The 17,800-nt window shown below is 39.9% G+C and overlaps 1 protein-coding gene across 1 annotated transcript in view; it reads left to right on the top strand.

The window, feature by feature from the left end:
* The first annotated feature begins 651 nt into the window (after nucleotides 1–651).
* The window catches only part of LOC115903477 (pinopsin-like), an 80,316-nt gene continuing 63,167 nt past the window's right edge, over nucleotides 652–17,800 (top strand). Inside the window, exons 1-2 of the mRNA XM_030948029.1 lie at nucleotides 652–916; nucleotides 5,403–6,160. Of these exons, the coding sequence (XP_030803889.1) occupies nucleotides 5,809–6,160 (352 nt within the window). The 5' untranslated portion in view covers nucleotides 652–916; nucleotides 5,403–5,808. The remainder of the gene's footprint in view (nucleotides 917–5,402; nucleotides 6,161–17,800) is intronic.

Raw genomic sequence — 17,800 nt, 5'->3', positions numbered from 1 at the left:
GAGCAGTATAGTAGTAGGCAGTAGTAGTGACGGGAAGACACAGTACTACATAGCTTTTCAAGCCACATGCTGTTTCTGTGATAAACAGACATATTTCTGAAAGCATTGGTTTCAGCACACAGCAACCATAGTGCTTGCTCAGTCTGTAAATACTTAAAATGTAAAGATTTTTGGAAAACACAGACAAAGCAGATGACTGATAAGTTACACTTCAGATATGTCTGGTTTTAGTTTTGTCAAGTCAAACCCGCCACATTTTGAGACGTGTTTAAACTGCATTCCTGACCACTGCCGAGCAGGTGTTTATACCTGCTTGCTTAACAAAACCAAAAAAACGTGTTTCCCAGCAGTAAGTGTGAAAAGATCGCCCAGTCCAATCTCGCTGTGCAGCCGTGCGGCACCACCAGGGATGCCCTGGGGGAGCAGCCCCGGTGCAGGAGGGGCGGCCGGGTAGGGTGCGGATCGCGGGGCGCTGGCTGCCCGCCGTGCCGGGCGCTGGGTGCGGATCGCGGGGCGCTGGCTGCCCGCCGTGCCGGGCGCTCGGGCTGCGGCACCGCCCCGGCGTGGGCGGAGCTTGGGGGGCTGCGCCGGCAGCCGCGGGCGGGAGCGGGAGGAGATGCTCCTCGCTCCTCTTCTTTAACTTAGCAAAAGCACCTGCTCGCTCTCCCCCGCCCTCTCGAAGCTGGATGTCCTCGCAGCCCACCGGGAGGGGAGAAGGATGTGCGCGGGCAGGGCGAGCCCGCCGCCTCCAGCCCGCGCAGCGTGAGCGCCCTGCGGCTCCGCTCCCGCCTGCCGGCCGCCACCGCCCGGGAGGGTAGCCCGGGTACCGGGGCTCCCGCTGCCGCCGCTCGGGACGTGTTTGCCGCAGACTTGGGTGCCTGTTTTCCCTTTGGGTTGCTGTGGATGAAAGATACAGGTGGGTTTTTCTTCCAGCGTACTGTGCCACCCTCCCCTCCCAAAGAAGTGTAAAAAAGTTTGTGAAGGACGCGGAGGATGGCTGGAGAGGCTTTTGCTTGGTGCGATGTTTAGAAGCCTGGGGTGAACCCGGGCATTCGGGATGTGCTTTCAGTCCTCGCTGCCACCACGGTCCCGGCTCGGGCTCTGGGACGCTTCTGATGGCTTCAGCCCAGCTCGGGATTGGGTCTGTCTCATCTACTCGTACCGTAGACATCTCTGTGCATAAACTTCCTCTTCGTACGTAAGAGGGATTGCCTTAACTTTCAATACACTAAATGAAAGTAGCTTTTTTTTCAAAAGCATGGGTTTGCCACACTTAGATTTTCCCCTTGAGTAAATAGTACAGCAGTCAAACGTGTAACTTCATCGCTACATGTATTCTGTACTTACGTTGTTCTCGTTTCCATGTCTGTCTCTGTCGTGAACGTCAACTGCTGAAAGTAAATCTGCTGGTCTGCATACAAGAGATTCTTGCACAGACAGGAGGTTTTGGGAGCTGGGAGATACCCAAACTTCTGAACCATAGAACCTCCTCTCAGTCTTCTAGCTTAGCTCTAAAGATCTCTCTGGATCTCTTGAAATCTTGCAGCATGGCTTGGAGCATGGAAAAATAATCCAGAATGGATGGAAATTCTGACTTCAGTGTTGTGAAGTCCCATGAAGACCCCCATCTTTCAGCTGTGTTTTAAAAGAATTGTTTCAGATGATATCTCTGGTTTTGGATGTTTTCTGTTAAAAACAATTCAGTTTCTCATCTGGAACACGAGGTTAAATGTATGTCAACTTAAAAATACACTATTGCTGTCATAATTCTGTTAGCAGGTCATAAAAGTGATTCTTCCTTCATAAAATTTCATCTGGGATTATCTTTGAAATGTTATGTAGGGGGGTTTGTTTGAATGGTTTTTTTCTGTTTGGTTTTTAATTTAACTTTTCATTAGAAACACAAGTTCTTAAATGAAGGAAAACAATTATTTGAAAATTGATTTTTGTATGAAGTGAGCAACGAGTTGATTTAGATTGCGTGGATATGTAAATATAAGAGGGTTGTTTACAGCTCCTTTATATCCCAAGAGAACAATGTGGATATGATGGAAAAGGATAAGGTTTTTTTTAGTAATATGAAGTTTGATTTTATTTATTTTATGCCTTTTCTTCAGATTTTAAATATTTAAAGTGTATTAAGCATCATCTTTGGCATGTTGCACAATGGCGCAAGAGAAGGTGGTAAAGAATCTCCCAGCTGGAAACTTGTGAAGTTAATGTGTTCAATAAGTTATTTGGTAGAAAAGTGAGAAAGGAAACAAACCAGCTTCACTGCTCAAACTAATGCATGGTGTCAAGTGTGAAAAGAAGCCTCTCATTCTCAGTATTAAAGCCTGTGCTCCCAGAAGCTGATCTAACATCTGACACATTATTTTTTTCCAACAGACTACTTCAGAGAAAATACAAGCAGTGATGGGTGTCTGTTTTGCTGTATCTTTAGACTTTTACTGTCAGAACCAGTCAACAGATGCAGGATTTAATTGGTGGTGACATTAAACAAACTTTTGGCCCATTTCACCTGGCCATATGTTTTGTATCACTTTGGGTATGTTTTCCATTCCCTGTCAACTCTGACAAATTCAAGGGGACAAACTGGATGCTCATTTACTTGCTTTGGTTGGAATTGTAGGTTTTATTGTTTGGGGGTTTTTAAACATTTTTTGAGAAGCAGAATTGGCAATTCTGCAAGCTCCTAGCTTCCTGCTAAGAACTGGGAGGGTTCAGGCTGTCCTTCTAGGTCATGGAGCCCTGGGGAGTGCAGAGTGTCACCTGTAAGACAGGGTTTATAGAGTTCCAGAGTATTAAACCAAGCTATCTCTCTGGAGAAAAAATAAATAAATAAAATCAAATTAACACAAAAGCTTTAAGCACAAAGCTCATCTACATGTGTTTTTCAACAATAATGTGTATTTTTCAGTTAAATGCTAACATTAGATAAACTTGGACCCATTCTTCAAGGGATTAATATGGGAGTTTAGAAGCTTTTTTAAAATCTGAATTTAGTTTTTACCTCATCCATCAGCGTAAAAAACTTAGCACTTTATACGTGAGCTCCTAAAAAAAGACTTACTCCTATATAGCCCAAATCTTCAGATATCTTCCTCTGCAGACCTTATCTCTTAAATTCACCCAAAACTTTTTGAATCTCATCTTTGTGCATCGTTTTTGTCATCTTTTGATATCAAGTAATATCATTTTAAAATGTGTCTTACACTGAACTTTCAGGACCTGCTCATCTAGCACCTGTGCATTAAAGTATAATTTCCCAACACACCGGGGAAGAACTTGCCAAGCTAAAGCTGTGTAAGTGGTGGTCAGTGGAGAAGTGACCTGGACACTGGGCTGGACCTGCACACCTGGTGTCACACTGCTAAATTGTAATCAGCTGAGGCCCATCCAGGAGTAAATGTCCTTTTATAGGCACTAAAAATTTTAACTACTGATATGTTTTTAAGAATGCAGGATGACTGTAGAATAGACCTACAATTTATTATTTATATTTTGAGCTAAATTTTTAATCATGGGGGTAATTGGTGTTGGAACAGTCATCTAGTATAACCCCCCTGCAGTAAGCAGGGGTATCTTCAACTCAATCAGGTTGTTAGGAGCCCTGTCCAACGTCACCTTCAACACTTCCAGGGATGAGCATCTAACATCTCTCTGGGCAACCTGTTCCAGTGTTTCACCCCTCCTTGTTGTAAAAAACTTATTCATTATTGACCCTGAATTGACGAGTTTTAAACCCTTACCCCTTTGCTACAGGCTCTGCTAGGAAGTTTCTCCCCATTTTTCTAAAATCCCCTTTAAGTACTAAAAGGCTGCAATGAGGTCTCTCCAGGGCTTTCTCTTCTCCAGGCTGAACAGCCCCAACTATCTCAGCCTGTTTGCGTAGGAGAAATGCTCAGAAGAGTATTTTTAAGATTTGGTTTTTGTTCCACTAAATTTTCACTCTGTTCTTTTAAACACTATACACAAATTTGAGTATATTGATGGTTAGACCCAGTTAGTTTCCTTCTATAACCTGCAACCAGAATTGGGTAGGAGTTTTTTTTTTTCAAAATTGTAGGAAGAAGACTTGAAAAGTTCTTTCTCTTAGATATGCTACCTGGGACCCTTTCCAACATAAATTATCATCTACCTCCTAAAGGGGGAAGAAAAAATCAGAAAACATCAGTGTTTCAGATTCTCAATGACCAAACAGTAGAAGATCTGTGAAGTGTACATAATTTACTCACCAGAAAAAAACCTTAAGACAGTTTGTATATGTTAGACTTTAAAATCACTGTAACATTTAGCAGAGTGAATTTGTGAAAGTAGAGAAATAGAAAGACAAAATACTTATTCTAAATTCTTATCATGACACAAAGATATAAAAGAAAAAAGCAAGCAACCTCTGAATCTTCAGTAAACTGAACTTGCAATTTTCCAGTTGCTAAATACATGTTTTTCTACAAGACAATTTCCAGGAAACAACAGTTATGAATAATATAGGAGATGCTCCATTTTAACATGTGTGCAATCATTCTAGGAGTACATGACACATGAAAGAGAAGCTTTCATTTTTTTCTAGTCCAGCAAGCTATGGGTATCATGCATTTTGCACTGAGGAGTGGAAATTCACACACACATATATATATATGTATATATACACACACACATACACATGCATCTCCATTTTTATGGAAAATTCTGTGCAGAATTTACCTGCAACCACAGAGAAGGTAGGCTATGTAGTTATAAGTCCACATTAAACACCATTGTTTCACAAAGCACACAAGCAATGTATTCACTGCATGTGGATAAAATTTACACCTGTAATAGGAGAGATGTGAGGCTTTGGGTGTCTGGCTGCTTTGTAAATAATAAATGAAGACATCTGTTCACTGGTAAATATGGGAGGACAGATTGTTATCACAGATCTGCAAACTTTTGTGTGCACAGGAGAGCTTGAGGGACGGCATTTGATATTTTTCTTTCTGGGTAAAGAAATGCCTTCTCCTAAATTTGTCATAATTTTAATTAAGGTCAACCCAAGAATGAAACTTCCCTTGGTGTAGATTGACTTAATGTGGAGGAAGACAGAGTTCTTCCTCTGGGAAGCTGATGCAAAAAATGTGTTTTGCCATGCATTTGCTCACATGAGGAACTTTGCTAGGAAGGTGCAAATGACCCTCTCCATGCTAAACTGTGAGCTAGGGAAAAAATGCCTAAAACATCCAAGGAAATGTAAACAAACTGATGTTTCTGTTAAAAATCAGAGTAAAAACTGAAAAGAATGAGAGATATTTATGTTACAGTTCAAAACAGGAGGAGCTGTTAATAAATGATGTACTTATTTTTTGGTTTTTGTGTGGAAAGAGTTGTTTGGTTTTAACCATTTGTTTTTTCTGTATTTTCAGAAAGACATCCATTGTCAGAGGAAAGGAGGGTAGCTGTCGTTGATAAGGCTGTCCTTTGCTCTGAAGGACACCATGCTGAAGCATCTTTTTAAGATACCTTCCATTTTGAACATCAAAAAAGATCACCTACTATTATCCTAGGTTTAAGCAAGAAAGATGAATTTGAGGTGATTTTTCACTTGGTTCTGTTGCCCTGGAGTTACTGCAGAGCAGACCCCTGGAAAGACACAGTGTAGGAAGATAGTCCTGTGCTGCAATACAGTGTTTCACACCTGCATAACCATCTAAGAGATATCTCATCTGACCAAAGATGACAAGGCTCCTGAGAGAATTTAATCTGTGATGGATTGACTTCTGGGGAACTGCTTCAGCAAAGGGCACCCAGCATCTCTGCCCTCACTGAACCATGACAAAGTCCGAAATGAACCACACTTGGATGTATAACCTGAGCTTTGGTGCACCTGCACATCCTGTTGAGCCAAGGGCTGGACTCTCGCTGAGTGGGCACACAGTAGTGGCTGTTTTTCTTGGATTAATCTTGTTTTTTGGTTTCTTGAATAACTTGATTGTCCTCATCCTCTTCTGCAAGTTTAAAACCCTGCGTAACCCAGTCAACATGCTTCTCCTGAACATCAGCGTCAGTGACATGTTAGTGTGCATCTCAGGTACCACCCTCAGTTTTGCATCCAACATCCGTGGCAAATGGATCGGAGGGGACCATGCTTGTAGGTGGTATGGCTTTGTCAATTCCTGCTTTGGTAAGAGTTCAGTGATGATTCTTTACTATTCTTTTTAGCACTAATGCACTAAGCAATGTGATTAGGGAGCTAAATGCTCTTCTGTGGTGAACAGAAGGATAGTCTTGTTGCCTTGTTATGGTCAAGCACAAGTGACCTGCATAGCTTAAAAATTAAAAAAAAAGACTTTATGAAAGAGTAGCATAGATCTAATAAATATTTCCTAACATATCTCATTCTTCAAAATTACTTATTTCCTAAGAGCTAAAAATGGAATCTAAAAAAAGGCGAGTCACTGGAGAGAGTTTGGTTAAGTGTATGAACATATATAATACTTCCCTCTTTTCCAGGAAAATCTGTGCCATTGCTAAACTGCAGTCCCTCAGTGCAGTTTCTGTCATGAACAAAGTCTCCTGAAAGTACTATATTTACCATTTCTAATTATCTCTCAATCTATAATATGAATTACTCCTGTCCCAGATAGTGAGTTCTTATCATCAGATGATTTCTGTTCTGCAAAGCAAAATATTTAGCTTGCCGCTTCAGTAGAAAATTAAGTTGCAGGAATAGATTTGCCAGAAGTGATGGGAAAAGTATTCAGTGTTGCTCTCCTGTCCAGACAAAATGTTTTTGCCACCATCTTTTGCACTGCTAGATGTAAGTGTTGTAACTGGATTTTTTTAATTAAAAGATGATAAAGGACAATGAACAGTCAGAGGGCAACCTTCATCCCTCCAAGGATGAGGCCTGTTGCTTGAAGATGCCTGTTGCATCACCAAGCAGTGACCCTTTCTTCATGTATTTCTACATTCTTAAAAAGATCCACTAAAGCATGAACTGGCCTGTGGGTGCATGTCTAGGTGTGATTCGTACCTAACCCAGACCAGGGGATTTGGCACAGCTCCCTCTTGGTTTGCATCCTTGCTTTGGTGCCTCCAGGCCAGAAGGACAGGACAAACACATTCCTGGCTCTTCTCCAACCCTGGATTGCAGCACACCTTGTGTAGGCCCTTTGACCCAAGAAGTGCTCCCACAGCTCTTGATGTAAAATCAGGTGCTGAATTCAAACACATGCTCTCAACCTGAATTATAAACTCTTTGCTACTTCCAATGGTGTGTCTCTGGTACCTGTCCTTTCCTCATATGTGCGCTCCACTCATGGCCATTAACTCATCCTGACAGCTTCCTCTGGGAAACTGCTGCTTGGCCCAAAGTGAAGTCTCAGGAGTTAAGAATGCTTGTAATATAAGGGCACTTCGGCCATCCAAAAATAGACTTTATGGTAAATAGTACCTTGGCTTGTTTCGGTAGGTTTTCTGTTTGGTCTGTGCTGAGCAGAATGACATGTCTTCTTCCAGGTTTCATTTCCATTTTTATGTGTTTTATATATTCCAGTATTTCTGTAAGTAGTTTTCTCAGGCAGAAAGAAGCCAGGACTGTTTTTTTTCTCCATACTTTGAGCTTTCTTCTTATTATTTACCAGTGGAAGGGAGGAATAACATTTGAAGAGAGGGAGAAAAAGAAGTAGGTGTTCAAGGGCTTAGAAAAAAAGGTATGTTAAAGGTGCCCTTTTGAGCGTGCTGGCTTCTGTCTGAATACATGTGAGTTACCATCCCACTGACCGTGGAATTAAACCTGCAAATGGGTAAGTTTCTGCCAGGGTATTCTGTTTGTGGAACAATTCTTGAAAGTCACATCTACATGAATTGGATGCATGGCAGGAGTGCAGATTTCTGTACTATTGTGTTATCTGTTTTCATGTGATAGTTTCTGCTGTGATTCTTAAAATTGATTAGATCATCAAGGAACACACAATCAAACCAGCAAAACCCAGAATGCCAAAGGTGACCTCAGCTCCTCTGAGTGATGTTGGTGCTGTCAGTGGGGTATCCTGGGAAGCTGAGGCAGCCTAAATGCAGGTAGTTATTAAACTGTGCATAGTTCATGTGAAAGTCTTGCAGCACTCACATGTGTTCTTTCATTAATGTGTGTAAAGGGCATAATGAAGAAGTTTGCTTGCAGATTTATAAATAAAAAATATTGATTGGGATATAGCATGAGTAAAAGCAAATAAGAGTAGAAGATTGCCTAATATTTATGTGTCTTTGCAAACAAATTTTATCTGCTGATAAATAAAATTATTCATTCTTTAGCTATTCCTAAAAAAATCTCATACATTTATTAGCTAAAAAATTATCTTTCCATCCTCGATACCTCAGGTCCTATTTTGGCCCATCCAAGATAAGAGAAAGGGCACTAAGATCCAGAAAAGAGATGTGTAATAGGAAAGGTAATTAAGATGAACTGAAGTTCAGCATCAAGGTTGGTAAGAGTAAATGCGTCAATATTCTTATATATTTGGGGTTATTTTTATAATGGGGTAGATGATCCTTCTAGGATAAATAACAGTATAGGAACACACTGTTAATCATGTTAGGTGTTTAGGGATATGGTTTTGGGGTAATGATGGTGGTGCTGGGTTGCTGGTTGGACTAGATAATCTTGAAGGTCTCTTACAACCTTGATGATTCTGTGATGCTCTAAGTTCAGTGGCCCCACTGGAATTGCACTTTCTTGTACTAAATGAGGATAATGAAGATACACACAGGTTTTTTTTTCCTAACTGCAGTATTTTTCTAAATCATGAAGAAACTTTAAGCGGGCCGCTAATCTTCACAACTTGGTGATTATTTAATGATTTGTAAAACACACCTAAGACAAATTCAAACTGTTAAAATATTTATAAAAACACTTCATACTTGCAAATCTTCTAGCAGGACTGTACTTTTAAGGTCATTTCCCCCCCCTCTCGCTTGTTTTATGATACAGTGGAAGCCTCCTTTGTGTTTTAAACCAAATGGAGAGTGAAGGTGTTATCCTTCAGGTCTGTGGCTTGGATGAAACCAGAGGGACTGTAAGTAGAAAGCTGAGATTTGTTTCAAAAGAAAATGCAAGGTGAGAGATCAGTTTTATAAAAAATCACATGCCTGGGATGTGATCTGGAGAGCACCTCTGATTCCCCTCCCAGCAGTATTGACAGTGCCATGTACGTTGATGTCGCTTGGTTGGAAATCGAGTAAGCTGTTTACCAGGCAATCCATTGCCTACCCCAGGCACTGAAAAACCATGACCCAAGAATGACCACCAGGGGTGAAAAATTATGGACAAAGTGTAGTTTTTTGGTTTAATTACTTGCTGCTATCCCTATATCTGCTTCGTGATTTCAAATCATATGTGGAAAGCACAAGGTTTGGAATCTAATGGGAAGTGCAGATGCTGATCAATAAGCATGTAATGGGGCTTTTAAGGAGAAAATTAAATACTGTGAGATCTGCTTTGGAAGTATAAGCTGTTGGGTCTTGATTTGGGGAAGCACCAGGAATGGAGCTAGAGGAGAAACAGCATGGTCTGTTCCCAGAGTAAATGATTTTACCCTGGTGCTTGTCCTTGATTGCAGCTCTGTTAAGTAGGTCACTGCAGTGGAAATTGCACATGTCACTGAGTTGGGGAAATGGATGGATTTTTAAAATTTGCTGCCATTACACACCACTTCATCATGGTTCAACAGGCTCATGGTTATACATTTAAGCAAACATGGAAAGTGACACAGGGACAGGATCTATTTTCACAGCTGAACTCTCAGTAAACTTTGCAGGCAAGGTGAAAAAAAGATGGTTAAATATATCATGAAATGACTAAGACTTAGATTTTAGTTTAGGAAAAATGTATTATTTTTAAGGCACTCCCATAGAGACTGCATACACAGGAAGTGATATGCCATCCTAAGATTAGGGTTTTTTTTGCAGTTTTGACCATCTCACATGTAATCTCTGCACAGTGCCTTATTAAACATTTCGAATCTCTGGACAGATGCAAACTTTCAGAAAAAAATTGTCTTTTCTCAAGATACTTGCACTAATGTAAACTTCCCAAACATGTAGGACAGGCAGAATTTGAGCTCAGATGACTTCTGGAGTTCATTTTTAGAACCACTACTCTATGCCATGTCATATCAGGATTAAATATTAAGCAGATTGATACATATGAGAACGACAAAGCTGTCTCTGGCTACAGAAATCCAACACGAGATTGTAATGCTGGAACAGTTCCAAGGCACTAGGAATTCCTCACTAGCAGGGAAATTTTTGTGCCTGTTGAACTCTTAGCTCTTGTTCTCAGCTGGTTGTTTTTCTCTTTCTTAACCTTCATGGTGGTTAAAATACGTGGCAGCTTGGCTAAGAAGTTGTTTCCAATATTTCATTGTAAAAAATGAATTCTGATGAGTGTTGTGTGAAAGAACATCACTATTCTAGAGGAGCCAGAGATGACTATGTCATACAAAAGCTGTGTGACTTGATGTCTGTGTCTTCCCACACAGCATCCTGTCAGTCCTTGGTGCAGCAGAGAGCTGCAGTCCTATTTGAACTTAAGTAAGGCATGTAGATGTTTCCTAATGTCCATTGATAACTCAGGGTCATACCTAAATGAGGACTTTAATCTTTTTAGAAACCATGTACTCAACTCAGTGGGTAGATAATCTTTTCAGTCATATTAAAGCAGTTATCAATTTATTCCCTTGTAAACTGCCAGAAAGCACAATGAATGAGAAATGGAGCTGCTCATGATTTTTCTTTAAAGTTCAGCTGCCTTGTGACCTTAAACAATAATTTTCTTCTCAGTATTTTAACTTGATTTTATATGCTGTGTCTTTGACTCACTGCCTTAAACTAAGGTACTTACATTTAGAGCATAAACTTCCGACATACTGGAAACTCTCTGTTTATGGGAGGCAGCTGAGATCTCAGATGTAATAAACAACTCTTCTGTGAAAAGATACGGTTTTTTCCACATAAAAGACACCATCTCACTTGGCTTGATCCTGCAAGAGCTCATCTGATGTTTTCTGAGCTTTGACGCAGCAAGTACTCATCTTCCAGTGCAAAACCACTCTTAGCAGCTCCTCACTTGCCCACTCATCATTGATTGCTCCTTTCCCAGTGGGCTTGGGATGGCATTAAAGGTGATACTTCTATATATGAAGCTGGTAGCAAATATAACTAATCAGTATTACTTAGGAAAACAGTTCTGCAACAGACCCTGAAAACATTCTCTGTTTGAAGTGCACAGACTCTGTTATGCCTGCAGTCATTGTGACCCATGCAAGCTTTCCTCAGTAGTTGGTTCAGTATCAGAAATAATCCGCTGGTTCAAACAGAGAGGGGGAAAAACCAGTGCCTGACTCATGGGAATAAGTCAAAAGTGTTTACAGTCTCTTTATCTAAAAAAAAAAAGACAAATGCTGTCATGACCTAGAGGGATTTAGTTATTTTAATACAGTGTAACAATTGACAGTTTATCCTGAATTTTTCTATGTAATTTCCAGCACCTGATATGTATTGGATTTTTATCGTAAACAAAAATACAAAAGTAGTTATTAAGAAGATATGTAATCTGAATTCCTCTTTTGGCATCTCCTCCTTAGAGAAACCAAAGTTAGCCTGCTATACTTTTTTATTTAAATAACTAATCAATGAGGAAAGTGTATATTATTAAATACACTTCTCAGGGCTGTACTTACTTGGAAAAAATGAAATGTTCAACCCCTTAGAGACAGATGGGAATCATCTGACTAAAACCAGACATTTTCCAATCCCCAAGGCTTTTTTATAATCAATAGAAAACCAGATCTGTACTGCCAGCATGCACACTGTTCTACACATCTGAGATGTTCTCTTCAGGGAGACATGACATGTGTCCTCCATGCACCCATTATCTCCATGGACTATGAAAGGAACCCAAGCTCAGGGGTGGATACCTGCTCAGTACCTCTCTGAAGTCATGAGATGACCCTCACAAATGGGGTGTTTATTACTTCTTTTTTCTTTCTCTAATTTTCTTACTTTTGCTTATGGTTCCCTCCCCACTTCAGTATCCTCTTCCGGGATGTTTCCAGGAATTTCTATTTCCTATATGCATTAAACACTATACAATGTTGAAATTGCCTAGAATAGTTGTGCTAGAGTGAGCATTTTTAAGATGTCTGCTGTGTTTCCATGAAGAGTTGTCCTAGTCCTCTTACCAATTTTACAATCCCAAGTTCATAATGTAGGGAAAATGCTGTCAGCTCTTTCTACAGGTAATTTGTTGAGCATGAGTACTGGACTTTGCATTCAATTTACATGCTTAGAGCGGGGAGACAACTTGGGCAAAATTTTTGGAAAACATGATAAAGCAGGAACCATGCCTTGAAAAAGATAGTGAAAATGGAAGACCTAATGTCCTACTTTGAATGTTAATCCTGAAATCAGAGACTTCACTCTGGTAGGCACTTTAACACCTTCTTGAGGTAAGAAAAGGTTTTGCCTTGGTTACAGCAGAGTATTGCCCAAGATGTGTTCTGTGCTGGAGGTGAAGCACTGTGCAGCCCCTTGCTCAAGCCCTCCTCTCTTCTCCCTGTGGAATGGGGAGGAGAATCAAAGCAAAATTTTTTGTTGAGATAAGAAAAGTTTAATAATTGAAGATAAGGTAAAATGCAATAATAATGGTAAACAATAACAATGATGACAATATAAGGAGGGGGGAAATTGGTGCGCAGTGTGGTTTCTCACCACCTTCTTATCAATGTCAGACCCTTACCAGCTGCCTTTCTGGTTAAGTCCTCTCAGTTTATATATTGGCCATGTTGTTCTATGGTCTGGGATTACCTTTGGTTTGGTCACCTGTTCCAGCTATGCTCCCTCACAGTTTCATTTGCGTGCCTCCTCACTGGCAGATCACGAGACAAGGAAAAAAACAGAAGTCCTTGACCTAGGATAAACATGATTTAGAAAAAAATCCCAAAATCAACACCATCGTTGTCAACACCGTTCTCATTCTCATAGTACTATGAGAGCTACTGAGAAGAAATTAATTCTACCCTAGCTGAAAAGCAGGACAGTGTTATTTAATGTACCCATTTACAAGGTGATACAGACCATAGTTGTTGATGCTAAAGGTGTTAAGATCCTGTGGTTAAGAACCCCTACATTTCCCTCCTCCTCTCCTCTCTCATCTTTCACCACTGCAGAAATTCAAGCAATGGCTCAAGCAGGAGCTGGAGAGTGCTCTGAAAACATCCTCAGGTACCCTCAGTTTGCACCGGCAGCCACGTGTAGATGGAAACATTTTGTCCCTTAGCTGCTATCCTTAATGTTTTCTGACATGTTCTGTTGTATGATCAAATGGAATCTAGAGTCTGTTTTCCTAATGCCTGTACAAAAGAAAGCAGCAAAAATCATGCAGAAATAATAACAGTGAAGGATAAACAGCAGTTTGTGTGTGTGTGTCCCTGAAAAGAGGGACAGAAGAACAGAAGAATTCTGTAAGGAAATCGATCATCCCTTTGGCATTTTTTGTGTACAGATGTCAGCTGTCAATGCAAAAAAAGTGTTCTGCTCATTCCCAAGACCTGGTTTTGTGCATGTGCAAGTGACTACAGATTTCTGCCAGTGTTTGATCCTTTCCAGTTGGGCAGCCATCCTGCAGCACAGTTACATACTTTTGGTTCTGTGTTATGGCCACACATTGCAGAATGCTGGAGACTTTGTGCAAAGAAATATACAAACAAAGTCAGTTCACATGGACTCCTCAAACAGGAGTTTAAAGGCAAAGACTGTGTTGGATTTCTTGCAGAATTATCCTGATGGTGAATTGAGTCTAAAAGGTCATGGCTATAAGCCCTGCTGGAGATGATGAAACAGCATTTTTGTCAGAGTTCAAGTTTAATCATTGATATTTCCAGGCCCTTTTCCCTAATCCTGGGTCATGGCATTAACCCAGACAAGGCTATGTTTGATGTTGGCTTTCTTTTAATTTAGGAAAAGGCAGAAACCAGCTCTGTTGGTAGTCAGGTCACATACATGTGAAAAAATATGTCATTAAAATGTAGCTGGCTTTTTGGTCCCTCGGTGGGTATAATGAAATAAAATAGAGGCCAGTAAATAAGCAGTATTCAATCAAAACCACATTAGAGAGCAATGGACTTTGCTTGTGAAGGGCTAATAAATCATATTTTTTAACTATATGTTTAATAGTGTTTAATAATCTCTAGTGTTTAATTGTGTTTAATAATCTCTAGGAACTGTTAAGACCATCCATATGCTGACACATCTGAACAGAATTCGTTATTTTTTGGAAAACTTTTAAGCTTCCTTTGTAGCCCCTGAAGTATGCCAGAGAGAGGGTGTTATCTTTGGCTGTTCACATCCAAGTTATACACCTAGTGACCATTTCCTAACTCAAGACATTAATTTTCTATATCTTTTTCCTTTTAGGAGGCATTTAAGCAGAATCTTCCAGTCCAGTAAGCAAATGAAATTTACAGTCTTTTCAGTGATAAAAAGGATACAGAACCATTGGCATAGTTCCAAATAATGACATAATAATAGGTGATGACTATAAAGTTCTTTTTTCCCCTCAGCTGTGGCAAATACTTCATACTTAAGAGTAATTATTAGGGTTTGTATTCTTTTTCCTATTGCTTGGGGCTTTTTTATGTTAGTGTTTCTGCTATGTTTCTAATTTTAAAAGTGCATTAAGTGAGAAAATAATTTTGTTAAGTTAGTGTGCTGACAATAAAAAAGGAAAAATAAGTTTATTTGAAAGCTGAAAGTATTCTGATTACATTTGTGATTTTCTACATATCAACACTAGCTGAGAAACTGCTTCTGAAATTAAAGATTCAGTAATGTCAATAAACTACCTCTCTACTGAGTCACAAACCACTTAATTGCTTCTGTGGATTTCTCAGCTAACATGATTCACTTTTTAAATAATCCAAATGCCTCCTAATACTGGGAGATTTGTGGGTTTGGTTTTGTTATGGGTTGTTTGGGTTTTTTTAAAGCTAACTCAAAATTACCTCTGTCTACTGTAGACTTTCCCATAATTGATACAGGCAGGAGGAACATTTGGAATCTGCAGACAGTAAATGCAAGGAGTACCACTCTGAGTAGGCATTTCACCCCCATGATGTGCCCGCATCTCATTTCTGTGAGATGTCCCTGTGCTTTCCCTCCTGAGCAGCCTGTGACCTGTTTGCCCCTCTCTCCCCTCCACGCTGCACTGGCCCAGTGAGGATCAGGGGATGCAATCAGGGGATCACCCCATGCAAGGGTGAAACCCCAGGTTCCTGGGGCTGTTTGACTCCCCAGGCATCTATCTCTCTGTGGTCTGGATGGTAATGCCTCTAATCAAGGTCACCTGAGTACCATCTTTTCTACCATTATAGCTGACTTCACCTGCTTCAGCTGAAGGTTTCTTGTGCCAGCTATCAGCGTCAGGCTCAATTGCTCTGGGCTATTTCAGCCAACAAGTCTTCCCAGCATGTTGTAAAATTATGTTACTTCTCCTATTTGTAGTTTCTTAAGCCTATTTCAAAGATTCCGATATGATGAAGTACAATCTTGTCCGGTGGTCAGATACAAACTTCTGCTGTTCCTTAAGAAAGTATAGCAGCCACAAAGCAGAAGGCTAGGGACTCGCTGGGCTAAGCTGGCAAACTTTACATCTATTTCTCAGTGTTTTATTGGAGGCAGGCATTCTAACTTTCTAGTGTTGTTTTTCAATTATATCTTTCTTTCCCCTGCTCCTATTCTTTGTTTCTATTGGTTTCACTAATGCAATTAAGAGCAGAAATAGTAGATAACTATGGCAAGAAGGAATCAAAGTCAGCAGGCTTCAGATGAATCAAAATAAGGAGATTCTTTATGTTGAATTATTTTTGTAGAGATTTATAACAGTAGAAATTTGTTCAGGACCAAGTGCTATCAGAAAACAAGGTAACAAAAAGAAGACTTGATTGTAAAAAAATTTCATAAGGAATAGATCATCTTTACAAATTAAAAGCTATGTAAAACTTTAGATTAGGACTTTGGTAATTTCTAAAATTCAAAACCATTAGTTAATTCACATATATGGCATTTTATTGCTTAATATCTAAGAGTTGTCTGAGTCTATTACAGACCTCTGAGTACTGGAATAGCACATTAACATCTGGCAAGATTTGCTTTCAGCTACGAAGTTGTATGAATTTTACAAAACCATAGACAATCCCGTTAAACTTGACCTTATGAGAATTTTAGGATGCACAACGGTTAGACTTAATCCTTATGTGCATGTGCACACTGAAGCATTATTGTTTGCCAGATTTACAGTTTGGGGGTTATTTGTGTTCTGCGTTCAGGCTGTGTGTGGAGTTACCAGGGGATTTCTTTAGAGTGACTGTTTAATCACCCTAATGAAATTAGGCAAGCTGTTTGGGCACTGCACAGCAGGCAGCCCAAGGCAGAGCGGGGTGGGCACTGCTCTCCCCTCCACTGCTGGCAGCAGAGCAGCCACTGCATGGGAGGCTGATGGCCATCCCTGTCTGCCTCAGTGTGAGCTTAGCAGGAGTTAATTAGAAACAGTTCTAGGGTGGGACTTACTATGGTAGTGAGGACAAGTTACAAATTCTCTCAGTGAAAGAGTGGAGTTTGTATGGGGCATTTGTGTATATATTTTCAGTATGTTCTGTACACTGACTATGGTGCACCAAGTAACTCTTCTTCTTGTAATTCTTTCTAACAAATCAGAGAAGTTTGCTCTAATTTATCCAAATGTTGAAATTTTACACTGTTTTTAAACTGCTCAGTTTTCAGAGGAAAAAAATGTGTAGCAGTGCAAGAGGGCCAAGCTCCAGCAGTGGCTACATGGTTTTGCTGAGGATTGCTTTACTATGTGTACTTCGCAAAATTGAAAATGTATTTCTATTTAATATCCTTGAGAGAGGCAAAGACCACATCACAGGAGTAGGATGAAAGGCTGCCAGATAAATATGGTCAGAATTTAAATAGACTTTTTCTAATGGGTAGAAAGCAGGTTATGAGGCAAGATAAAGCCTTAGCTTAATATACACTGAGATAAGAGCAGTAGATAGTAGCATATCACCATCTGGTTTGCTTCATGGAGCAGTTTCTCTCTATAGGTCAGTGCACCAAGTGATGTTTAACAAGGAATTTGAGAATGAGTAAGAATTTTACAAGTTAATATCTTTTCTAGGGTTGTGGGCACTCAGACCTTTGGAAAAGAAATACTGATATCAGATACATGTAGGTATTACCCTCTCTCACGGTGCTGTAATTGTTTTTTCTTATAATTTCAATAAGTTATGCCTTGCAAAGTGTTTTTTGTATAGATATCAAGTATATGCCATTCAAAGTGTTTTACCTAGCTATTCTTCTAGAATACTAAACTTAAAGCTGGGGTAATTTTCAGCATCCAATGATATTTTTCCAATATGTACCACAGCCTGTGGTTTGTGGTGTAGGGACACCTATCTTCCCTGAAGCAGTACCTTTGAATCTAATAGGTCCTCCCGTGTTTATCTCCCATTCCCTTGCTCCCAGGAAACCTGCAAAATTTTGGTATGCACAATATAATATATAAAGGAATTCTACTTATTAACTATGTGCTATGCAAAGAGAAGTACCTTCTCCAGTTTGTTTATTGAGTCTCCAACTTGATGATTTAATTTGAAAACATACTTATTTTAGGAAACACTAAATAATCTTTCCCTGTCCACCTTTTCTCTTTCTTTTCTCTCTTTTCCTGTTCTAGTAAGTCCTGATGCTTGCTTTTCTAAAA

This window comes from Camarhynchus parvulus, chromosome 1 (assembly GCF_901933205.1).
Source record: "Camarhynchus parvulus chromosome 1, STF_HiC, whole genome shotgun sequence".
Classification (NCBI taxonomy): domain Eukaryota; kingdom Metazoa; phylum Chordata; class Aves; order Passeriformes; family Thraupidae; genus Camarhynchus; species Camarhynchus parvulus.
This window is presented reverse-complemented; position numbering and strand designations above follow the sequence as displayed.